The 26,538-nt window shown below is 27.8% G+C and overlaps 2 protein-coding genes and 1 long non-coding RNA gene across 13 annotated transcripts in view; 1 reads left to right on the top strand and 2 right to left on the bottom strand.

Annotated features, from left to right (window-relative positions):
- Positions 1 to 26,538, bottom strand: part of LOC126901990 (uncharacterized) — a 137,373-nt gene that overhangs the window by 51,112 nt on the left and 59,723 nt on the right. The window lies entirely within an intron of this gene.
- LOC126901993 (uncharacterized) lies at positions 7,148 to 13,517 on the top strand. Of its 6 annotated transcripts, none has more exons than XM_050679007.1 (3): positions 7,148 to 7,550; positions 7,648 to 10,104; positions 12,504 to 13,517. In XM_050679007.1, the coding sequence occupies exons 2-3, from the start codon at positions 10,095 to 10,097 to the stop codon at positions 13,451 to 13,453; spliced, it is 960 nt and encodes a 319-aa protein (XP_050534964.1). In that variant the 5' UTR covers positions 7,148 to 7,550; positions 7,648 to 10,094; the 3' UTR covers positions 13,454 to 13,517. The 6 variants fall into 6 exon arrangements, with proteins under 6 accessions (XP_050534964.1, XP_050534965.1, XP_050534969.1 ...); XM_050679008.1 differs by having other exon boundaries at positions 7,148 to 8,340; positions 9,932 to 10,104; XM_050679012.1 differs by adding an exon at positions 11,743 to 11,913 and having other exon boundaries at positions 7,149 to 8,340.
- LOC126902001 (uncharacterized) lies at positions 19,370 to 26,516 on the bottom strand. Of its 2 annotated transcripts, XR_007703166.1 has the most exons (4): positions 25,798 to 26,516; positions 24,518 to 25,731; positions 22,972 to 24,433; positions 19,370 to 20,238 (listed from the first exon to the last, which is right to left on the bottom strand). It is a non-coding gene; the product is annotated as an uncharacterized LOC126902001 (long non-coding RNA). The 2 variants fall into 2 exon arrangements; XR_007703165.1 differs by having other exon boundaries at positions 19,372 to 20,238; positions 22,972 to 25,731.

Below are 26,538 nucleotides of genomic sequence, written 5' to 3'. Positions count from 1 at the left end.
AAATTAATCCTATATGCAGAATTTAAATAAAACTTATGAGATTTAAATGTGTGAACCAATTTTATTTTTTTATTATTAAATAAAAAATGGTTTAAAAAGAAATTTGAATGATCAATAATCAGTTAAGTGTTATTACTTTTTAAAATTGCATTTGGAGATTTAGAAAAATTGAGAAGCGGACTAAAATTTAGCAACAATCTAATTTTTATCACAATGCACACATAAGAATTCTTTTACGTTATGCACCATTGGTTAATTAAAAATAAATATAATTACAAATCATATTAACTCAAAAAGTAATTATACAAAACTGTTTATCGTACAGTCAATATTTTATTAAATAGTAGACAATAATAATAATAGTCACCTATTAACTTTTTACTCCGAAAATCTACCTTAAGGAATAATTTTTTTTACAATAAAATTTATAATAACAATGATTTGTTAAAATAAATTAATTTTTAATCTATACATTTATACAATGTAACAGTAAATAACATTAAGCGCAAATCAATTTGGCAGAGGGTAAGTGTGATGTGTTAGTTATACCATTACAGGTTACTAGACCTCAAGAACTCCACGTATCTTCTTCTATAATTCACGCTGCTTAAAAACCAACTGAATTAATTGAAATGTAATAAAGAGTGAATTTCTACTTGTTCTTTATTTATTAATGATACTTTAAAATATCATATTTTTTTTATTCGCAACGGTAGCACAGTGGGGTCGAGGCACAGTGTAGACAAGTCATAGATGGGACAAGTATAGATGATATCTGACAGTGATTAAAATCACTATCATAAGAAACGCTTCGATGCAAATCTGTAGATAGTGTTTCATTTAGAGAAATTGGTGGATTATTCCAAAAGCAACATCAACTCTTATTTCTTTGATTATATCCTAATTAGTAGTTCTTCGATTTTAAAATATAATATATGAATAAATACTAATTATAATTATTAAATTTAGTATGAAAATAAAAAAGTAAAAAAAATTTAATAAGTTTAATTTCTTATGTCTTATGACCTTTATTCTATGTCAATTAAATTATATAATATTCATGAAAGTCAATATATTCTCCTAATAAGATATTTTAAAATAAAATAAAATACAAAACCTAGAATTTTAATAGAAAAATAGCATATTTTTGAATACGGTAGCCATTTGCGCATAGAAGATAGGTCGTCGGGACAAATTTTTTTTTTCATTTTATAGTACATAAAATAAGCTTTAATTTGATATATGTTTAAAGGACGCAGTATTTCCGGAACATTTTCAAAAATTAAGTTGAAAAAGTTAGTTTTTGTAAAAAAGTTGCTATTTTAAATCCCCCCCATGAGCAGAATAAGTGTTAGATTTTCAAAAAAAAATGATATCAAATGAAAGAAAATTACCTAAGGTTTCAATATAAAGAAATATTATTTTGATTAGTTAATATTTGAAAAAGTTATGGCAGTTTTAAGTACAAAAAACATCGTTATAAAAGGTGATTTTTATCGCAAATATTACATTTTTTTTATAATTTCGACAGCCATTTGCACATAGAAGATAAGGTGTCGGGACAAATTTTTTTTTTTCATTTTATAGTACATAAAATAAGCTTTAATTTGATATATGTTTAAAGGACGCAGTATTTCCGGAACATTTTCAAAAATTAAGTTGAAAAAGTTAGTTTTTGTAAAAAAGTTGCTATTTTAAATCCCCCTTGCCAGCAGAATAAGTTTTAGATTTTCAAAAAAAACGATATCAAACGAAAGGAAATTACCTAAGGTTTCAATATAAAAAAATATTATTTTGATTTGTTAATCAAATTTCTACTTGTTCTTTATTTATTAATGATACTTTAAAATATCATAAATAGTTCAAATGATTTAATCGAGCTTTAAAATTATATAGAGTAGTAAATATTTATTGCAAAATTGTGATGAAAATTAATCATTATTTACTTGATGTTAGAGTGTTATGAACAAAATATTAAAAATTATCCAGAGAACATTTAAATCAAGCTATTTTCAATTTTTTTACATCTATGGCTTCCCAATTTTTTGCATATTTTGGAATATTAATTTTTTACATTTCTATGGTTTTTCAATGTTTTTTATTTTTAAGGGTTCTCAATTTTTTTTATTTTTATGGCTTCTCAATTTTTTGCATTAATTAATCGTGATCTACATTAAAATATTTATTGGAGGAGAGGTTTTTAGTTTTTGAACAACTAACAAAACATAAAAAAAAAAATATATAAAATGCAAAAAAAATTGAAAAAATAAAACAAATTGAATTTCAAAATTCTATTAACACTATGACAACTTATCATAAAGATTTCCATATTTTGAATTTTTTTTAAATATATAACTTGTTTATTACTACAAATAATTTCTATTAAATATGTTCTTAACGTTGTCAAAGAAATCGAAAATTGTTTTAAAAAAAATGCAGCTTAATTGTTCTTACTTTTTACTTAATTATTAATAATTAATAATTATTTTTTATCATTAGTATTTATACATTAGTCCAAAAATGTAAAAACGAGATGATATTCCGCCTTTAAAAATAGCATCTTTTACTGAAAATAAAAATAAATTATATTTAATAGTTGTTAAATAAAAATATTCGTAGGGAAGGTTTTTCATATATTAGTAAACAAAAAACCATTTTAAAAAGAAGTTTTAGAGTTTTCCTCTTCACAAAAGAATATATAGTCTAGCAACCAAAGACTCATGATAAATTTCAATTTCTATTCCTACTGATCAACAATATCAATATTATAATCACTATTAAAGTTTAAAATAATCGAACTTTCTCTGAGTACAATTGCATCAAAGCGACATATGACAACAATTTTAATTATTGTCAGATTTCAATCTATAAAGGGCTCTTGTATACCGATTCTCACTGTGCCATGTCACAGACTTTACTAAATTGGGTTTTAATAATAAATTTCATTGAATTGGAACATGGTTTTTTTTTTATAGAAATATATTTTTTTTAAATAGTGTAAAGTTAGTATTTATAATCATTTTGTAAATATTTTGTTTTTATACTATGGTACAAAGACAGAAAACCACAAAAGGTTGGGTGTGGTTTTTAGTGAAGGGACATATTTGTGAAGGATTAACGATCATAATATAGCAGCTTGGTATAGACTAAAGGATTATAAAGAACGCAGGGGTCCGACTAAGGTATTGTTTTTAATAAACAAATATGTTCAAATTATTATTATAAAATTCATGCACAGCTCCAAGGGATTATTAATATTATTCATGGAACTCTACAGATATTGACATCCCTTCAACTTGCCTGACCAAACAGTTTTGTTGGCGTAAACCTGATTTAAACTTTTAAGCCGTTTTATATTGAATTCAGTAATGATTAATTCAAAAAAATTAGATGAAGCAACAGTGTACGTATTAAAAAAAAAACATGTGTGAATATTAAACATTTTATAGAGATAATAGGTATAATATTAGAATACAACAAATATAATATGTAGATCTAAAAGAAAAAGATCTGCTAGTCGGTTTTGCACGTGATGGCAATGAAGACAAAATTGCACACGAGTTTCCCGTGCACGTGTACTAAAACGGTTGTGTTACGGTAGTTTTTATTTTAGTAAACAAAGTTCGTCGGGACGTAACGTCTTGAAATAATTAAAACAATATGATAATGAGTTAAAACTCGTTTGGTCAACCGAAGTTTGGTGTTGGATAAATAGCTTAAGCAAATTAGTAAACATAATGGGTTAAATTCAAATTTACCTATTACTCATTAAATATTGTTTAAGGTATCAAATAGCTAAAAATAAACTAGTGATATTTTTTGAAAGACATTGATAATTTTTAGACACATTAGTTAATTAAAAATATTTTTATATTTATAATTGAACAAAAAATAAAATAGAAATTAAATTAATGTATCATTTCATTTTTTTCCGTGGTGTAAATATTTTTCATAGTAAAGATTATTTTTAAAATTTACTTTATCATTAAGTCAAAAATATAAATGAAAATTTTAACGAAAACTTAAGAAACTTTAGTTTTGATTGCTCTAAAAAATAAAAAAATTGTGGAGTTTATACGATAGCTAAATCTTGTCGACTTTATTTTCTTTCTAGTTATTTGTACTGTTATAAAATTTCTAAACTATCATTTTATATTAATTAAATAACGATTGGATCTTTGAGATTAAAGTACAGTAATATGCCTCGTGGGAACCTCACCAATTACATTATAATTTAGTAGGAAGATAAACACTCAACTGACCGGACATTCACCTAGACTAACGTAGGGTGTCTAAAATTACTTACTTATGGTTATTGGAAAAAGGACATTTTTTAATTGAGCAATAGAAAATATGTCGAGTCTGATTTGAAGTATTCACAGACGTAAAAAAATATGTAGTGCACACCTTGTCTGTCCGTAATAAAAGTTTAACGATGAAATTGATTGAATAAGAACCGGCATGAAGTTTCCAGATGAAAGAGACTATAAGAACCCCTGTCTTTTTTTTCTTTATTATTACGTGGGGATGGCATAATGGATTTGGAGCGACTCGAGGGATTTGCATACTGAATATAATAATAATAATAATCCGTTGTGCGCTTATATTCGGTCGGTTGAGGGAGGTCAGTGTTCTCATGTTGCGCAACAACGGCCGTTTTTTTACAGACGCATGCCTTCACCAACCAGACGAAACACGTGAATAGCTCTAAGTACTATGCCGCACGAGTAATTTTTTTCTTCAAGTCTGACACGTTCACAATAGGGTAGGGCGATAGAAAGAATGGCCGAGGTCTTGCTGCTATGAGCTTGTAACGCGTGTGGACATACACACTAAATTTTTCAAAACTTAATGCTGAAAGATATATTGATTATTCACAATGAGATTTATGAGTGTTTATTTTAGCAACACGAGAGTGTCTAATAATGTTGCCTCGGTGTAAGCTATATCACGAATTATAATACTTAGCTATGATCTCATTGCTGTAGTATAATATTATTGAGTCCACTCTCTAGTAGTTACATATGACCAATACTAGTATTCGGATTACATTACTATTAAACAGCACTGATGCTGTCTGTTTAACAACAATAACAAAAACGGACAACTTGTAATTCGACAAAATAGCTTCCCTTCAAATTCAGAAACAACTTCTAGAAATTGAAAACTCCCTCGGCTCCAGTCCATTATACACATTATATGTCAGAGTTGTCTAAGAACTAGTATAGTCGTTACTGCGAAAATTGTTCGGACAAGATATCCAATAAGACGCACGGAACCAATTAAAGTTTAAGACAGGGCCAATTAATTAAGGCAGATATCCACGATGAGATTACCGGCCGTGGCCGAGGGTTATATTATCTAGAACTAAAGCTTGTCAGTTGTCACACACTCCCTTCCTTTCTCATTCGAGGGTCCGAAATTTCCTTCTTCTTAACTGGGATAAGGACGCATAACAAGATAAAGTTATTCCCCGTAACAATTACACCGGTACAGTTACAAGTATCTGAAAATCATTAGACTACTTGTTACTACTCAGAATGTTTTGATAAATCAAACAAAATACCCTTTCTCAAATATTCTAGGGTCGTCAACAAATTCTCTAGACAAGAAGCCAAATTTTTAATACACATTCATACAAATGTTTTGGTTAAATCTGTGTTACTGCATAACAAAATCATCTAGAAACCAATGGAGTTACTATTTAAAATTCATAAATTTTAATTTAAAGTCATTTTTTAAAACATTTTATTCTTAAGTATTACTAAAATTAGGAATTTTAGTTTCATTTTTATTTTTGATATGATACAATTTTTAAAAATACAAGCTTAGTTAAATATTTAAAATTAACAACCGGTGCTAGTGAATTTGAATGCCACAAAAATCTATGACTTATCTCTGTTAGACTGGCGTCATAAACTAAACATACGAGTATTACTAATAATTATTAAATAGCAATGATAAACGAATTATCAATTACAGATATTATATCTACACATAAAAGCGTTATTTATGTGAATAATAATATTCTAAGATGGCAGTTGTGGCAATAAAATTCAAAGTTATCATCGTTTTTCATAAAACCAATTATTACTGTGGACTAGATCGTAAAATGGCAATAAACCTTATTTAGGCTTTGTACAAGTATTCCAACAACTTTAATAATGCATATAATATTTTGGAAGTTTTGATGCATTTTCTAGTCGTTTCTCCCATTTTTTACATTTCTTAGAGGTGAAGTGCAATAACGTATATAGTTGTTCGCTGGTTTTATAGTGTATAGCTTATATCATTTATATTTAATTACTCTTCAATTTCTGAATTTAGAACTTTTTAAAAGTTTGATCTTATGAAAATATTTGTTTAATTTATTTATTAATCTCGTTATATTTATTTAAATCGAGATTAAATGAGCTTCTATTTATTGTTGACATATAAGTTAAAAAACACGTACTGAACAGTATAACACTAAATAGCTTCACAAAACAGCGCTGATAATACTTATAAAGATCTTCGTCTGTGACTTTTTACCACTCTGTACGAGTAAAAATGAATTATTTTAACGACAAAACGTTAACATTTTATGAGATTCGTTAAAATAAAATTCGTTACCAATTGGTTTTCCGTTTTTATTGGCCAAAATGTGTATACGTTAAAAATATTCAATTTGTTTTATTATTATCATTTCCTTCGGTTTTCCTACGCCTTCCTCTCTTTTTCATTTACCCTCAGGGTGAGTAATGACGTTATACGTACAGTGCATTATATAGAGCGAATAATCCTGTTACCGAATTTTTCAAACAGCGGAAGAACAATAAAAATCCGTTTGCCAATGATTGTGTACATTGGTATTTTTCACGATGCAAATTATATTCGATAAGGTCGTAAAATAATCGCTCCTCCACTAGCGGCACAATCATATTTAGTAGAGTTTACTATCGCGGCCGACGCTTTTATGATAAGCAAATAAAATGCAATAATAAAAAGTAAATCCGTAACAAGTACAGTAGTAGTAGGGGATAGTCGGTACCATTAGACATGTCATTAGTTAGGCATCGTTTTGGCAAAATGAGTAATTTCGACGTACTACGCAATCAAATTAAATAAACTATATAGCATTTATTAGCTATACTGTTTTATATCGAAACACTAAACTCTCTATTGTGGTTCGACAGTTTTATGTTCAATGTTATAGGGAAATTAACTGTTTGAATTTAACAACTTTATTTTTTACGCGATTTAAATACTTTATACTTAATTCTGACACATATACGTATAGACATTTTATAGATTAAATACATTGTACTTGTAAATCAAATATCTCTGGGTTTTCATTCTTCCAATATCTTTAACGATGTATTTTATGTTCGTTTTTTGTAGTTCAATCGAAATCTTATCCGTAACGACGAAATATAGCTGTTAAAATATTTTAAAGCCATTATAAATAATAATAACAATGGTCGTTATATTGTTCACAATTCAATGAAAGGAATATTTTTACAGATAACTTTAATGGATACAAGATTTTCTAATGAATATTAGTCCAAGCGGTAATTTTATTACTTTCAATATTTAGTATTATCTTAAAGAAATAAATAATAATATTAATTTGTTGTAAAAAAATAACAAAAAATTATAACGCCTTAGAGGGAAAGAGTACAAATTTTACAAGCCATTTATAATGAGAAAGAGAAGAATATAATAAAATTAATCGTTTAAACATTTAGTTAGTGACAAGAGGAGAAAAAGAACAATATTAAAGTAATATACATAGTTTTAATACCGTTAAAAATGAAAAATTTTATCAAAACGTAATCAAAAAACCAAAAATACGCGACATCATTATAATATTGTTAAACATAATAAAACTTATAGCGTAAAACGAAAATAAGTTCTTAAAACTGCTTATGATAATGAATTATGTTTGGAACCTTTTTGGCGTTAATCGTAAAAATATAGTAATATCTAAACACTAAACGAAAAAAATGTTTCAATCCGAGACCTGAAAAGATGGCATAAAATAAAAAATGTCTACATTAAGTCATACTTGTTATTTTTGATTTGTGTTCTTGCTTTGTAAATCAAATTTCTTCAAAACTTTGCCATTTAATGAATTCATATTTAAAAGAGTATAAAGACTACAATTATTTTTATTAGTTTGTACACTGTACTTATTTCATAATTAATCAAATAAAATATATAACTTATTAAACGCGTTGCAATGAAAAACGGATACAACGCATCTGCCAAAAATGTAATCGTCTCAATATTATTCGAGATTTTGGAAGTATTTAACAACACAAATAACGGCCTATTGAAGTTTCAGAAAACGGTTAAGAGGTAGGCCAACATTTATCACTCGCATATTTTGTTCATAATTTACAGATTCGTTAAATTACACGTGGCGTCCTCGTACCAGACAATACCCCTTTTTGAGCTACGGTTATTGGTCCACGAGGAAATTTCTAGACATCTGGCTGCTGCACGCTCTTGTCTACTTGAAAGGAGAGGAACGAAAAAAAGTTGCGCATGCAGTTCGCACGTTTCCACGTTCGGAGGGTTAACGTCCGACATAATGAACTACTTTACGGTAGACGGCAGACCCAATGTAGGTCGTCCACGCGTTGTCCGTGATCGCGGGTTAGGCCGTTCTGTTGTTGTACACCGTGTACATGGGATGAAATGCATTTGAGGGGAGGTGAATGAGAAGGGATGGCTCCGTTCATGCGGATCGTGGATAGGGGCACGCAAATAACCACCGGGTTCAACGACACGGGAGAGCAGCAGGATGCACATGCGATTATTATCAAACGTGGTGTATTGCTGTACATTTCAATAAATACACATTGGTAGGCCTACTTGGGTGACGTCACAATACGGCGGTCTAGAAATCTCTGATATGTGTGCTACACACATGCGTACCAAACACAAAATTATGTATATACATGTCGAGTGCGCTCTTTGTTGCCAACCGAGGTTCAGCGACACCGAAGTGCACTAACCCTCCCTTAAAAACAATAAAAAATCGATGGCTTCATACGTCCGATGTTTACTTAGAGTATTCTTTTCCATTCAGTCGCTTAACCCTCGTCTCGTTCATTATTCGCACCTTCTAGCCATTGAATAATTCTCTGAAAGACGACGGCTACTCGCAAGACGGACCCTTTTAACCGGCCTCTTAGGATTTCGCACGCGTGTACACCGTTCCCCTAACCAGCGTTTCTCCATCGGAGGCCAGCTGCATCTCCATTAACGAAAAGGGGAGGGTTGGAGTAAGAGTTTATCGACCTTTCTGTGACTTGAGCGCACATGTATGCGTTAAGTGTTTGAGAGAGGCTTACATGCGCGGTTGCAACTGCGGCCGTTATGACGTCACGCGTCTGACCTCGATGATCCTCGTGTCCTCAAAATGTCGATTATTTTAGTCTACTGTCGTTAGTTACAAAGCCTCGGCACGCGAACGTTCGTTTACATTGTCTGAGGTACGCGTGTAAAATCTGTACATAAACGGCCTATTTTCGACACGTGTGAATTGCCATTCAAAGGGGATAATGTAAATTAAAATACCGTAGGGGAGACATTTCGACTCTAATGCAAAACATTTGTTATAATAAAAAATGTAGCTAAATTAAAGCACTTATCTGACTATGCTAATAAATACTATGTAATAAACGATAATTCTTTGTATCAATAACTGAATAAAATGCGGCAGATACCTTAAATCGTACAAAACAATGTATATTAAATTTAATTTGTTGACTAATATTAAATTATAACATTATTTTGACAATTTTATTACTTAGAAAAAATGTTTTACCAAATAAAAGTTAAATTAGAAAAAATAAAGTGTCAAAATACTTTTATAAGTAATATCTATTAGAGAAATAAAACTCAAAAGTTTCAACTTTTATCACCGTTTTATTTTTATTAGCTCAAACTTGAAATGAAGGGATTTATTTAGCATCAATTGTCATCTGCCCGTTTATGTAATCTTTAAATACGATTTTTTTATGTTTACAAAACTTTTACCAAAAAGTAAAACGATCATTGTACTGCGGAATTTTTAAATAAGTCATCAAAAGAAGATATATCTCATGACTTTTGGTACTTTTAGCGTATTACAAAATTTATTTTACTCTTTTTTATTATTATCATGTAATAAATAACATTTTTACTGCGCTTAAGGTAGTTTTGTTGCTTATTTTTTTAATATGCTACTTTAATAATAAGTCTTAGAAATTAATATGTTACATATAGATGTTGTATTAAAAATTATTCTTATAGCATAATGTTTATTCATTATTAGTTTAGTAAATGTACCTAGTAAAATCAACAAAAAGGTCTTTTTAATCAAAAAGGTGTTTTAATTAACAAACAATTTTTTTTTCAAACAATACATCTATTTCTATTTTTTTTAAAATTGAAATTTTCAATATGAACAATTTTATTCTACTAAAACAAAAAATGTAACGTAATAAACACAGAAAATAAAAAATAAATTAGATGTAAATCTAAATACATTTTTGTCGTTTTAAACTATTAAAATTAAAGGAAATTATATATAAAATGATACTTGTTTAAAAATTAATATCATTGTGGCGTAGTGATTGAACAATAATTTATTTAAGTTATATTAATGCTTTGCATACTTATTAAATACTTTATTTTGATATTTTTATTATAAATTCTAAAATACTGTCTTAATTATTAAAGATATTACGTTACATCAATAACAATATATTTCACAAAATTTTAGTAATTTTCTTGTGCATAATATTTGTAATCAAACTATTTATCTTACATTATTTATTTTCCCATCGAAATTTATTTATGCGAAATTAACAAAATTAGAGCTACCACCATAATAAAAAATAAATCGTGGCCAGGCTAATTTTTTTATTATTTACTTATTTTTGTAAATTAAAATGTTTATTCTGTTAATATAAGCTAGTCAATTTCTAAGTTTTACTAGGCAATTTTTATTAATGGACATTTTCATTTTCTTGGAAATTTGGTAAAATGTAGATGCGTATTGTCATTAGTGTAATCATATTTTTTTTACATGTCGATATATTGAGTTTACTTTAATATATTATAAATTTATAATATTTCACGTAGCATAGTTCAAAGTTAAATGATATTGAAAAAACATTTATTTACAGTTTTTCAAAGTTATAAAAAGCGAATTGTCTTATTAAAACATCGCTCAGCCATTTAAAAAATATCAGACATAAATACTTTTGTATAAAATATTTGTTTATATTATATTACTCACAACTGTTCATATTTTAATAAGCTAAATATTCAAGTTGTGTATTATAATCACGTGTTGTAAGTACAATAGTTTACTTAGTTGGGTTTTCAGAATTTATAACTTTTTTATTAAATAAAATTAACAAAAAAAAAAACAGCTAGATCCAATGTGTAATTACTTAAATCCTTTACTTCAATATACAATTACACTGTGTAAGGTTGTCGGAGGAAAATATAACTTAAAGATCTATCTATGTTAATGAATATCTATTTATAATTCATTAAAAGTTAAGTATTAATAGTAAATCAAAGGTAAATAAATATTGTACCGATTATTGAAAAATATTGGCTATATAATTGGATATAATATAAAACTGATTAAAATTTATTGTTAACGACTTAATTTCTCCTAAATTAACCATATTTTTTGGATTTTATTGATTAACTACATAAACACTTGTACATTATAAAATCGTTGTAATTTTGTAGGATGTGTGATAACAAAAAGTCTTGAATTAATGATACAAATGAAATGCACACAAATATATATTTAAACTTCTGAAATTTGAGAAATGTTGGCAATATCAAAAATACATTTCATATATCATTTGTAGATTAAAAACATATTAAATACATGCACTCAAAAAAAGTGCTCAAAAAGTAAGGAAACAGATCAATTGTCCCAAAATAAGAGAACAATTGAAATCATTTGCTTAAATGCTGAACACCTTATATAGTTTAACCGTTAGTCTCTATTCATGTTTTGTGCAAAAAATTAAGAGAATTAAAATTTAAAAAAAACATATTAACTCAATAAATTTATAATAAATGTTGAAAAAATAACCGAACACTTGTTAAATTAAAAATTATTAGATTTTTTATTTAGAATAAAAATAAACTAGAATTTTAAAGACTTAAAGAAATTTAAATCTAATTTCAATACATGTATATATATTTTTTTTATATATTGTAGTTATTGATTCAATGGAATGAGATTAATTATTTTATTAATATATAATAATTTAACTACAATAATTTTGAGAATTATTATTTACTTTATTTGTTAAATATACAAACGAACACATGTAAATAATAAAATCCTTGTAATTTTTTTATTAATAGAGAATTAACCTTGAGCTTTATAAAAAATAATTTATTAAATACTATTATGTATGTTTTAAACGAACTTACGGAATTTCTGTGCTAGAAGTCATAACGAGTGAATAATTATTTTAATTCTACTGATACAGGTAATATGAATTATTATGGAAATATACACATTATTTTGTTGAATATAATAATTTCAAATGCAATTATTGTTCATGAGATTAATGAACTATTTACGAATATTGAAAATCAAACTTTTGTTACCAAAGATAATTTATATGAACTCATAAGATCATATCCAGCATTCATTAAGCTAACTTTACGAGAAAATAAATACTACACTGGTAGTGATGCATCTCTTTGTCCTCTACCTTATGATGAAAATACACTGTTGGATGATCCTGATGTTAAGAAATTACAATATTTCGACCCGAGAGAATGTAAAAAGCCGTGGACGTGGACGCAACAAAATCAAATTATTGTTCCTGTTCCAAAAAATGATACCACTAAAATAAAGTTAGGAGAACTAATTCGTCATGATAGCAATTTAAAAGTTATTCAGAAGTATACTTATTACCTAAATACTATGGAAAGTGTTGGAATAACTTTAGTCGATAGATTTTGTTCGTTTGTAGTTGAAGTCATTAATAGATTCCATAGTTTCCCGAATAAGACAGTAGTCTATAATTTAAAGAAAGTAAATCCAGTTCATTTAAGAATAAATTTAAACATAGTATGCTTTAAAAAACTATTTGTGCGTATTTATGAAACATTTAAGAAATACTTCATTTCTACATTACCCCTTGACTGTATTACGAATATTCTGAAGGTGTTTAGTCCAAATGACGAATTAACAGATATTCCAATTCCAATGGAAAATATAGACCAATACAAAGCAAAATTATTAGAATGCAGGACACTAACAAATTTAAAAAAAAACTATGCTATTCTTGAAAATGATGAGCTGTGGGAGCACGATGCGATATCAAATAAAAAACGTCACTACAATGACATAATATCATTACACAATAGAACTGTACTAGAAGGAGCTGATTTATTTGATTCGGAAGTAATGTTAATGAAACAATCATAATATTGTACAATTATTTTTTATGAAAATTATATAAATATTACATTGAACTCTTATATTACGTTAACATATAAATTAAGTTTATTTTATTATTCCTGTTAAAATATTTATTGTTATTAATATAATATCATAATTTAAAAACATTTTTCTATTAAAATGAAACAAAAAAATTATCAATTTCAAAAGACATGCGGTTCATATAAAGCAAAAACAATTTATATAATTTATTTCATGAAATTGACTAATAAGTTTAGAATTATTATAAGGTAATTAATAAATAAATATATTGTTAAGTTTTTTTTATAAATTTAAAATATATAAACTCAAAAAATTTAAGTCGTCAGTCTTTCTACTACACTATGTTAAGTTCAATTTCCGAATAGCATCGAAAATTTTTATGCCAATTTCAAAAATATTCATTGTTAAAAGACAATTAGATTTACCATAAAAGAATTTTGTATAATGAAATATTATGACTTTTGTAAAAAAATCCACTACACGATGAATAATTTATTGTTAACCACCAAATTTCTCTAAAACTAATCATTCATTTGTTAGGTTAGATCACTTTTTATAATACCTTTACCTATTTAATAAGTATATTATCATTTCAAAAATAAGTTTGCACTCTCATAAAGTATGGACTCAAAAATTGTTTAACTGCTTATGAATCAAGAAAAAAATATTGCTCAAAGAGCCAAGAAAAATAATGTTATAAATAAGTTTATTTTTAAAAGAAAATACAAGACATCAGCCATAACCTTATTTTATATAATTTATATATGAAATCTACAGGGCTACCGGTTTATCATAAACCACTCGATTACTTTAGAAGTAATTGCAATGTTAAAAAATAAGTCCTGGCTATTTTTAGTTACATATATTTTTTGATTAATCAGCTAATAATTTCTTTTTAGAATCATCTTTTATAGCTTAAAGTAATGTCAACTTAATTTTTTTAAATATTAACGTACATATATAACTTTGTTTATAAAATAAAAAATGATTTAAAAATAAAATATATGGTTGATGACCACTTATGAACTCATTATTTCTAGAAGTTATACTATTTTAAAATATAGAGAGGAGGTTGTTCAATTTAGCATTATTGCGTCACCGTCTTTTTCCACTCCATATTTAAAAATGTTAATAACTTCTTAAATACTAAAAAACTTTTATATTTTATTAGCTAGTTAAATATGTATGTAACTATTTAAGAAAATAAAGATGACGCCCTCATCAAAAAGTTGTTATCGACCATTAATTTTCTTAATTATATTATTTTCTACTATAAAAGGTAGTTAAATGTTGCCAATTAAAAAAAAGTTGACATCCCTTTCAATTATAAAGGATGGTTCTAAAAAGTAATTATTAGCTGATTAAACAAGAAATATATGCAACTAAAAGGAATCAAACACTTTTTTTTTCAATATTATATTTATTTTGTGAAAAAACAAGCAATTTATGATAAACTAATTACTCTGTATATGGATTTTTGAAGTTTAATAATTACACAGTAAAATTATCATACAAAACTCAGCACAGTGGGGTATTTAAGAAGTTATTAACTTTTTTAAATATACAGTGGAAAAAGACCGTGTCAAAATAATATGTTTCGTATAAAAGTTATACTCAATCCCTCCTGTGGACAGGCAAAAGGTCAAATTTACGAAAAGTTATTATCGAATAAAAGAAAACTACCTAATGCATTTATTTTTAAATAATGATTTGATTAGTCTATTTTTAAAAAAGATATCGCAGTTTTAAGAAAAAAAAATTTTTAAATGTCAAAATTTATGGGTTTATAGGAAACGAGGAAATTTTTTCTAATTTTTAAGGCTAATATTTTCAACTAGATACAGTTTGTGATCTATTGACATATTGTTGAATCACATCGGTCGAGCGAAAGCTAACAAAAAGTAGTGACAGATATAAAAAGAACCATAGTAATATATAGTAAAATTATTACCTTCTCAGCCTTGTATCGAAGCTAAAATTACAAAAAAGATTGTTTTTATTTTCCTAAAATTGTTTTATAATATTTAATAAGAGTTTGGGACTGTTCCATTGAGTTTTACCGATTTTTTGAAACTTTAAAGTCGAGTTTAAGTGTAATTTTAAATAATGACTCTAAAAGAAGTAAATCAATTACTCTGTATAAACCATACACTAAGTTTTTGGTTAAATTTCTTAATTAGTAAACAATAACAAACCCAACGACAAACCAATACTAATTTTTTGTCTTGTGATTTTATGTACGGTGTACTTCAAAAGAAAACTTTACTTTACTTTAACATTACTTTTAAACAGTAGAAATAAACGCAAAACAGTTTTTCATCTTTTGTAAAATCATCTCATTGAAATCACTTATATTTATTATCATTTCAACGGTAGTACTCGGCGGTAGCGTCATGTTTGTACCATACCCCATAACCAGACGTCAACCCTATCCAAGAAACCTTTTTCCCCCGAGCATTTTACTTTATTTGGTCGAGGGAACTTTTTCTTTCTTTGGGTTTAATAATTTCACAATGGAAAAGTCATAAAATATAAAAAAATAGGATAGAGACGGAACACGAATATCTGATTTATACTTGTCAATATATTATTTTAGAGGGATATTTAGGGAGGAAGAATAAAGATAGGGAATATGGATAAGCAAGTGATAGAATAAAAATATCAAATCATTTAAAGACAATGCTAGTTGTTGTCTTGTTTTTTTTTATTAAAAAGTAGTTAATACAATGTGTGAAAATATATATATTAGTTTCCAAAGTTAATGCAATAGTTTAGAAAGAGAAAACTTAATACAAAAGTATTATGAATATAAGTTATTTGTATAGTCTCGTCGTCATTTGTTCTTCAATTGGGTTGGGGTTATAAAATTATCGGAATACAATTTTAAGAGTAGTGACAACATAATCAAAAACATATAAATAAAACTTGCAAATTCAGTAATTTATGCTTCAAAGAATTAAATCCTAACATCTCTTTCAACAAGTGAAATAAAAAAATTAACAAATTTTATTTTGAATTTAAAGTTTACAGACCATTATGTTAGCATAAAAATAAGGAATACTACTTATTCTGTTTCAATAAAAAAACAAAAAAAATAAGTACAAATGAAAGAGCAGGGCTGCAAGACGTGGCCACGTGCATAATTAACCCTGGGGACTCACGTGTGCTAATGTGTACAATGACGAAGTAACCATTGAGACCATGTTGCTGCAGTGTTAGGCGTAAAATGCTGTTTATTGATTTTGATCTGGCATTTGTTTGACCTGTCAAACCGATTTTACGGTTGCAAAATTTAAACAAGAATAGCCAGAAGTGATGACCGTTCTGTTTTAGACGTATCTTTTTTATTCCCACGAATTCCCAATGGTTTATTTTCAGTAGTCAACAATACACGCACAAAAACAAATAAACCAGACTAGTCTAATGTACCTTCAATTAAATTAATTTAAGTTTATCTGGGAAATTAACATACTTTAGTAAAATAAAATAGTAAATAAATAGTTAAATCATTGAAAAATTTACTTAAAGCACATTGTTTTAAATTTTGTTTGCCATGATTTACATTTGTAATATAAACAATGTTTTGGCCTTTTGGGATTTCGACCTTACAATAAAGTTGATTATACTTTATTTACATAAAACTTTAAAAAAAAGTTTTATATTCTTTTGCACTAAAAAAAGATATAAACGATTGATTTACTAGAAATGGAGCAATAAAATTGAAATTACCAACGTAAATATTATAATAAAACAGCCATCGACAAAATTTCTTAGTTTGTTTTTCATTCTAAAACATTTACAATCAATATGAAATAAATTTATTACATTTGTTAAGTAAATGGTAATGATGGCATTAATATATTTTTTATTGGATAAATTAAAAAAAATATTTCAAACCATTCATTCATATAAGGTACCAAAAAATCACAAATCTAAAATCATTTATTTGTATTATCAACTTCTTTTGAGTTTTCCGTTAAAATTGTTTTGATTCCCATTATTTGACCATCTGTTATCAAACTGATAATACCACATACACAAATCTCCAAATACGACATAAACAAATTACAAAATAACCAATGGGTTCAAATATGCGGAAGTCAATTATTTATTGGCTCATAAAGATAGAAAAGAGTGAAAGTTATATTGAAAAAGCCACATATCATTCATTGACACCTGATCGCCATTAGCAGCTACAGTGCCAATGAACCCTTTGAAAATACAAAAGGCGCGGAATCAGTAAAATACCAATAACAATAATAATAAAATCTAATGTTTCCGCTTATAATGTCAAGCTGCAATTTCTCACCAGCCCTTTTATTTCCGGATGGCCAGACAATTGCAAAAGAACAACAGTTATTGTTACAGTACATATTGTCTGGTTTAAAATACAATCACAGATTTTTAATCGTTTTTTATCCACAAATGCGGTTTGTATGTATTCAATATTGTGGAATTATCAAAAGAAAAAAATCCGTTTGTTTGGCTTTAAATCTTGTTTTGAGGTGTCATAAACTTTTTTTGTAGTAGTAGCGACACTCGTGGGATATTTGTTTTTTCATGAGACGGGAAATAATTGTTATTGATGAAAAGCTAAACAATAAAATCAAAATAACTATTTCCTGACAAAAAACGTTTTTTCAAATTTGGGATAACCTTTTGTGGTATTAGAGCTAACAATTTAATATTTATCTCAAATATTATACGAAAATTTATTTATAGATATTGTAAAGGAAATATAAAATAATTATATTTTATTACACATTGTGCATTATAAAACAAAATTACAAATAATTGGTATAATTTATGGAAATATATATAAAATTTCTTAATAAACTAAACTATCATAAAACGAAATTAAATAAAGAATAAAATAATTTTTTCATATTTTCATATTTGGGTTTGAACGTCCCGCAGCGAACTCGTAAATATAAAACTCAACGCAATTGTAGATGAAAATAAGGGAGACTGTCAAAAAACAGACCACACTTTAAAAACCCGCATTTTTTCCAGTGAGTAGCCCATCCATTAATGTTTTTGAGGAAAATGGAAATTCAGACACTCAACAAAATTACCGATCTATCGGAACAGCTCGTGTTTTCCAAAAGAGACTTTTTTTTAAATAAGTCACCGCAGGTGGTACGGAAAAGAGCGAATTGAGTATATATGACGTGAAGTGTATGCGTGTACATAAAAAAAAGACCTTAAAAGCCCACTGATGTTTGTAGAGAAACATCACATAGTTCATTGTTAGTTCCTTTTTCATAGGATAGTGATCTACATTTTTTTTAAATCCACGTCAGAAACTTGACGAGTACATTGTATTCATTTTTGATTTTGTTTAGAAACAGAAATGGCATCAAACGATACACGATATTTTTTTTAAATATTACCTCTTTTACAATCCTTTCCTTATTGATAAATAACCAAAATAATTAAAACTAAAACCCAATCACAAATATATAAATTAAGTACATAAAAGTAAAAATAATACATCAAACCAATGTTGAAAATCAATAACAAATCAGGAATTAAAAATTATGAAATCTTACTATTATAACATTAACATATGTGGAAGAACGAAAATTGAAAAGAGAGTGTAAAACTATTATTATTATTTTTTACTCTAACTAATTCAATTAATATTCAAAGTATTTTCTTTTAAGATATAAGTCATAAATCACACTAAGTGTGGACAATAATTTTTCGTTGTTAGTAAATATGTAGTTAAACAAATTAAATATACATATTGACATACTCCGGTCCTCTCTATAAAATAATATTGTACAATTGGCGTTAGAACAACATATCCATCAATTTACTATGATGATTAAAACTCTGGTTTAATTAATTACAGCGATAATTACAGCGAACATAATTCTCTGAACTAATGAATAATAAATAATTTTTTTCAAATGATGATGTAATCAAAATAATTCTTTTTTGAACATATTCGTGATGTTTTCTAAGACGGATTGATATCACATAGGAGAGGGTGGAGGACAGGGTGATTAAAGAGGTGTTTAATCATTGAGAATTATAATAATTTATTATTTAGAATAAAGATAACAGGTAGTAGGTACAATTTATTAATCTAATAAATAAATATATGAGTGTAACATTGAATCTAAAGATGTACCACGTGCACTATTTGAATATAGTAACTTGTAACATACACATCACAATTTTAATACGTTACATGGTCTAAGAATTTTTTCTCGACGTGATTGTAAAAAAAACTATTTTTTTTTTTTAATTCTTGTTTTTAAAGTAATTTTAACTTTGAACTGTACACAGGACATTAATATTTTTAAAGTACTTTTTTTAATACTTTTGAATTAATTTAGGGACTGGTAGAAAGAATTAAGAAATTCAAATTAAGGCTAACAACCAAGAGCTTATAAGCCCCTTTTTTAATTTTAAGAAAAAAAATTAAGTATTTCATATTATCAAACATTTTATTACGCGTATTAAATAAAAGCTCATCCCTCTCATTAACCTCTAATTTTGATGAGTTCTTTATAAAAATGACTTTTTTTTATACCACCAAATTTATTCAACGGAAAAGGAAAACACTAAATATAACAAAAATTAATGGAGTACTTAGTGTCTGGTACATTTTTTCCCCATTGTTTCTATTTATTGTTTTCTTGTAATAGTATTTCCTCCAATTAATGCCCAAAGGGCTAATTAGCACAGAGTATTCAGTAGTTTCCCTTTGAACTGCTAACAGCATAATTTATTTTATATTGGCATCGTACCCATGAGACCTGAAAAAAAATTAAATGAAAACGTCTTTTTTTATTATTAACAAATAAAATATATAAACGAATTTGTTCATTGTGTTGCATAAGTTGTTCGCCGTATTAACATCAAAATGAATCATTGACTTTTCTCACTTGCATAAAAAATAATAATTTTAAAAAGTATTTTTCTAATCAAAAATCTCTTTGATTTCAAAAGCAAAATTAATTAAGCATACTTTTTTAAATTTATGTATTAATTAACTATATAGTAGTAATTTTTTTTTATTATTATTTATTTGTACAAAATATATTTAAGAAAAAATCTTTTTCTTCAATTTGTAAGTATTTAAAACAGAATGACGAATCAAAGATGATAATACAAAATAAATGTTTTGATTTTTTGTCTATATGATAATTGTAACAAAAACTAGACTCAATCAAATTTATTGAAGCTGCTAATGTATTATTCCAGTTTTCATTAAATGACAGCTAGATTAATAGGTTAATATAAACGTATATATTTAAACATGGTTCTTTTATCCAATTATATGTTTTAAAGTTTGTCACTTTCATTAATTAAAGCTCGGCGCAGAATCTTTCATGTACATTACTTCTGGCGGTCACAAATTTGGAGAGAACTTGCTTGAAAAATTAACCTCGTCCAAACCGTCACGAAATCACATCTCAAAGGGCGATGCGAACTCTTGTGTCCTTTAATAATTGGACAATACAAAGCGATACGAATTAAAAACCCCATCGGGAGGAGGGCTAAATAAACTTATCGCCGAAAATGTTCTCTTTCGTTTTCCCTATTCTAAAAGTAATTCGGTTAGTATTGTGTACGGTGACAAATTGTTTTTAACCGTCTAGAGAAATCGTTCATCGATCATGCAAACGTTTGCCGAATATTTTCCAACAGGCTGTAATAGTCATTAGGTCGCGGAGGGTTTACGGGGGCGGGCGTGCAGCAAACTCCGTAAAAACATGTACTGGTCGACCGACACGAATTAATGATACCAGAGGCATAAGGCTGTCTCCGAGACAGACCATAACCGAGGGATGTGTTTAGCTGAGGGAAGAATGTCGACTTCATTTATCAAACGGGGCTCGTTCAATCTGGCGGCAAATTGACTGCAACACCGCAGTCATGTCGCCAAAAACTTTTAAAACGGAGTACAGATGTGATGCATGTCGAAAACAAAGGTCTTTATGAGAAAAAAAATGAAATTCCATTATGTAACTGGCTCTACTTTTACTGTTGACACTTAGTACTGTGACTCTCAATTGTGTTTCCGTCTTTAGAATAATTTATAACTTTATGCACTCGAATTTTTGCCTCCCATCTTTTAGTCGCCTAATTGTCCCAGTCTTTTTATAATTAATATGTTCACTTTGATTTTTTTAACTGAAAAACTGGTAGGTTTAGTGACACATATTTAATTATTTGGATGTACATTTATTTTTAATATTAAATTTTAAATTACAATTCAAGCGTTATAAATAAATATACAATTCTTTAGATGTAATAAGATGCTTTCATATTTTAAATTCACTTCATTCTCTTCGGAACTCGTGTCATAAAATGTTTCATTTCAAACCTAAAAAGAGTCACATAACGGAAATATTCATAAATAAAACAAAATGGGATTTTCTAGTCGTACGAAACTATCAAGCCAAATGAGTATACATATTTTAGGTAGACGTCTATTGTTTATCTTCTATTCCTTTTTATTTCGGATTCGTTATCATGGACAGGCCGAATTTGCCTTTTCTATTTTAAATAGATAATAAAAAAACCCTCAATCTTAAAGGCGCTTCGGCGAATATAGTTTATCTGAAATTTTTAAGAGGGACATCCGAAGTAGTGGTCTATGTAAGAGCAACGTTAACCTCGTTTTTATGGTGTTACTCCTCCGAGAGTTTTTATATTATGCACTCTTACCACCAGACCGTCAAATTGATCCATGATAATGTCCACTGGTTGTCCGTCGTCAACTTCTTATTTCTACTTTTTCTCTTTTTATGATATTTTATCTATTGTTTAGCTTCCTGTAGTAGTAAAACCTATGGGGGTGATCGTAACTCTTACTTCCCTCCTTTACGCACCGTGCGAGCAAGTCACTTTTATTACTATTTGAATAATAAATATCGACATGTGAGGGTGAAAAAGGATACAAGAGAAACATCCGTAAGTTCTGATCCGTGACTTAACCTACGCACAAATCTCTCGATGTATTTCTGAATGTCTAACGAGTAGCGTTATTTTGTTTACAATTTTTACATACAAAATATATTTATTTTAACCATAAATTAGTAACGGTCAATAATTTCAAAACAATATTTGCATGGCATTGTGAAAAATTATTTGTCATAAAACTCAAAAAAAAACATATAAAATACAATAAATGAGTCGTCCAGTAGCAAAAAAGCATGTTATTTTCCTTACACTAATTATTTTTAGAACATACGTTTCTAACATACGATAACTAAAAGACAGGGTTTCATCAATTAATATTTTTTTTAAATATACTGAGTAAAGGCTAAAATAATTATAGTCGACCCTATTTTAAAGAAACAGTTTAAATAAAGAGAAAAAAATCTATTTTTGTCGGTGAAAATTAAGAATTGATGTTAATACCGTTTAATAATAAAAAATAAAATGTTTTATTCCCAGAAAATTGATTACATATTATTTATCTTAATAATTCCCAAGCACATTAACTATTATTATAAAATGTACATATTTTTTTTTCACACCTTCAATATAAATTTGAATTGTCTGGTTAAAAGAAATTTCGATAAAATTTCATTATTTACATCAAAAGTTTCCTTTGCGAAGTTGAAATAGTTGGATGTTGTTGTCTAGATTACATAAATATCTTATTAAACAAATAGATATTGTGGTAGTTACCATATTAATTACTTTAGCCACTTTTTCTATTAAATTAAATGTTAATGTGCCTAATAAATCAAATGCGATGACTTTTGTCCACCATATATAGAAAAATTATTACTTCAATACAATTTAATTATCTTGACTCACTGTTATATTTATGCCAATGATTCAAAAATTAACTTACGCCAGAGTACATGATAATTTATATGATCAGTCGACAACTATTGCAATATAATATACCACTCATACAAATAAAGAACCCTTCCTATTTTTCTACGCCCCACGCGGTAATTCCAATAGATTAAATTAGACGATGCATTAGTAAACGACCCAGTTGAATAGCTACTGGCCGAGTGTACAATTCCGGAGATAAATGTCCGTCCAGAGAGCAGTTACGGCGTATGTGGTCATAATTCAAGTGACAATAATTATTGCACGTCATGAAATTTATGTGTTAACATTGTGAATCGAATTTTGCAGGGCACGTTTACGGCGTTTTGTGGTCTTCCAGGTCATAAATATCGAATTGTCCGGGCGTATGACGGGGGTGACTTTTAGATCGCCAGAGTCCACTTTGTGGAGGGTGCTGAAGCGCAAAAAATGGTATCTTGTAATGGGGTCGCCTTCCGTTTTTTTATGGGGAAAGTTTGCGGTCATCGATTATAAAGCGATGAAGTCATTATTATTATTATCAATAAGTAAAGTGGTCATTTAGGTTGTTTTTTATATTTTCCTACCGGAAAACAATTAGAAATCACGAGTGGATTGAAAAAATAATAATGCTTCGGGTTCGTTGGGGGAACGAAAAGTCTTGTGTTTCCATGGCGTATCTCTTTTCTTGATCGACAATGAAAATTATTGTTGTATATTAAAGAAAGTAATACGTACTAGATGTATTTTATGGATAAGTAAAAAAAATAATAAGTAAATGTCAGTTTTCTTTTGAAATGAAATATTTTTTAATATAGACAACGATGACGAAGAATAATTCAAAAGCTATTATTATGTCGAGTCAAATTTTATGTAAATCTTCAGACGTTTCACAATAGACTTATTTCTGTTTTCTCCTTTCGAGAGGTTATCAAAGGCTATAGATGAAGCTCGTTGTCATTCATTTGAAATAACTTTGAGAAATACTGCATTACTATGATTACAATACTATTTCAGATCGTAATAAAAATATAGTTGAAACATCAAACTTTGATTTGGTTAACGTGAATCCTTTGAATTGAAGTGAACATCATCTTTACTATTTATCTTATTAGCACATTGTATAAATAATAATTATTATGAATACAAACGAATCACTAACGCGTTTAAAACCTAAAAGTGTACAATGATTATTATTAAACTTTAATTACTGGCGACTTTAAGAAACATAACGTAATTAGTTACTAGTAAACGCACTTATAACGTGAGCACGTGCCAATAAAAATCAATTTTTCAGTATCCGGCACGGTAGTCAAGTTCAAAAGGATAATGAGATTAGATGCAACTTTTGGTGTGAATCGAAGTCTGAAACGAGCGTTTAGACCATTTGGTTTTATACAAAGGCTGAAAGCGAAGTTAATAGCAAACGAATCTTGTACCAGTACACGATGGTATTGTACATTATTAAATATTTCATAGTGAACATAATACCGAAAATATTAATATACGTTGCTCTGACGATATAATTAAATTTACACGGTTCGCGGATTTTTCATTGAACGGATTTTCTATTTGGCTTGCCAACAGGTATTTGTCATTGAAATTCGTCACTTTGTCATTTTTCCCCATCACCGTTACTCGTTATGGCTTTTCAAAAACAGTATTTAAATCAGATAGATTACTTGAGTGAGAAAACACTAGTCTTTGAACCCGACTTTGGACTACAAAATAATCGTTATTTAATTTTTGTTGAACAATTTTTCTAAACATAAAAAAAGTCTTATGCTTAGACAACGTAATTGATGTATAATTATTCTTAACATGGTTAATTCTGAATCTGTTTAAATTTATCTAATCAGTATAGCAACAATAATAAATTAACACGTTTAATTTATTTAAAAATGTATTATTCATTTATTAAATTTTATTTTAATTGGTAAAAAAATTGTGAATAATTTTTTTATTAATGCATGACACAATCAAATTAGAGAAATAAATTTAAAAACTACCTTGTGCTTATCAACCTTTGTAAAAATAGTGATCAATTGCTTGCTTAAATTAAAAAAATAAATTATTTATTTTTAATTTAAGTTTCAGACAATGTTTCCTAATCTTAATAGATTATATTTTTAAAACAACAATAAATTAATAAAACATGATCACGCTAATAATAAACATATTATGAAAGAAAATGGTTGTCCTTGAAGCAATATCAATAAATGTTTTATTTTTGTTATTAAAATACTCTTGAATGATAAAATTAAAGAAGATTATTTTATTATAATATTCATCCTTAATAGTTTAGCGTATTAACATATTATGTTTTTTTTATATTTTTTCGTAATTACTTGCTTATTTTTCGCTTGTTACCTTGAATATGGTTCCATTCGTGTCTACCATAGTTATTTATGCAGGTTTCATTCATTGTACTATGAGTAGTCTACAACGTGTTGTATTACTAATTGTAAAACCTATTATAATTTAAACAATTCCTACGTAAATATAAAATATTACTAATGCGTCAATGGTTCTTGTACTTAAGTCTTATCTTTGGCTCATCACACTGTAAATGTGCATCTTCAGTAAGTATATGCTACCTAAACTGATGCCAGTACACCATATGCTTATATAATATGAAAAATAAAGCTTACACGAATTTTGAATAACTTTGAGTCAGCAAAATAAACACCTGAATGAGCGACATAGACACATTTAAACATAAACAGAGTGGACACATTTTTAATTTGGTTTTTAATACTAACTTTTTGAAACGCAATAATTGTTCCCACCACAACAACTTTACTCGTGTTAAAATAGTTATTTAGTGAGTTGTTTTAAAACGTACACAATAATTTTGTGTGTCAATAGTAATTACTACGCATGTAGTTTCTAAATGATTGTAACACCTTTAAAGCAACGCCACTACAACACACTTTTATTGACGTTGTGTAAATCTTCGCTTATGTGATTATTAGATCCAAATTTTACATTGCGAGTACAATAGTTCAGCCCACTGTCGACAAATACTTCTGGGCGATCTTCCGCAGTGTATCTGAACATATTTTATTCAATATAATCACAACAGTAGTCGAGTGTATCAACTGATGAATACCCGCCGACCTATAAACTGTTTTTTCGATAACTCGGTCGATCCTAGTTTGATCTAACAAACATACACATACATGATATACCGGTCCGTTGGGGTCCTGATGCGATTCCGGTTACGGTCGTGGGATTTTAGGCGCGAGTGCCGCCACCAACGGCCGTGAAGTGACGGT

Source organism: Daktulosphaira vitifoliae, unplaced genomic scaffold, assembly GCF_025091365.1.
Source record: "Daktulosphaira vitifoliae isolate Bord-2020 unplaced genomic scaffold, ASM2509136v1 Scaffold_3, whole genome shotgun sequence".
Classification (NCBI taxonomy): Eukaryota; Metazoa; Arthropoda; class Insecta; order Hemiptera; family Phylloxeridae; genus Daktulosphaira; species Daktulosphaira vitifoliae.
Note: the sequence above shows the minus strand (reverse complement) of the source record. Positions and strands in the feature narration are given on the sequence as shown.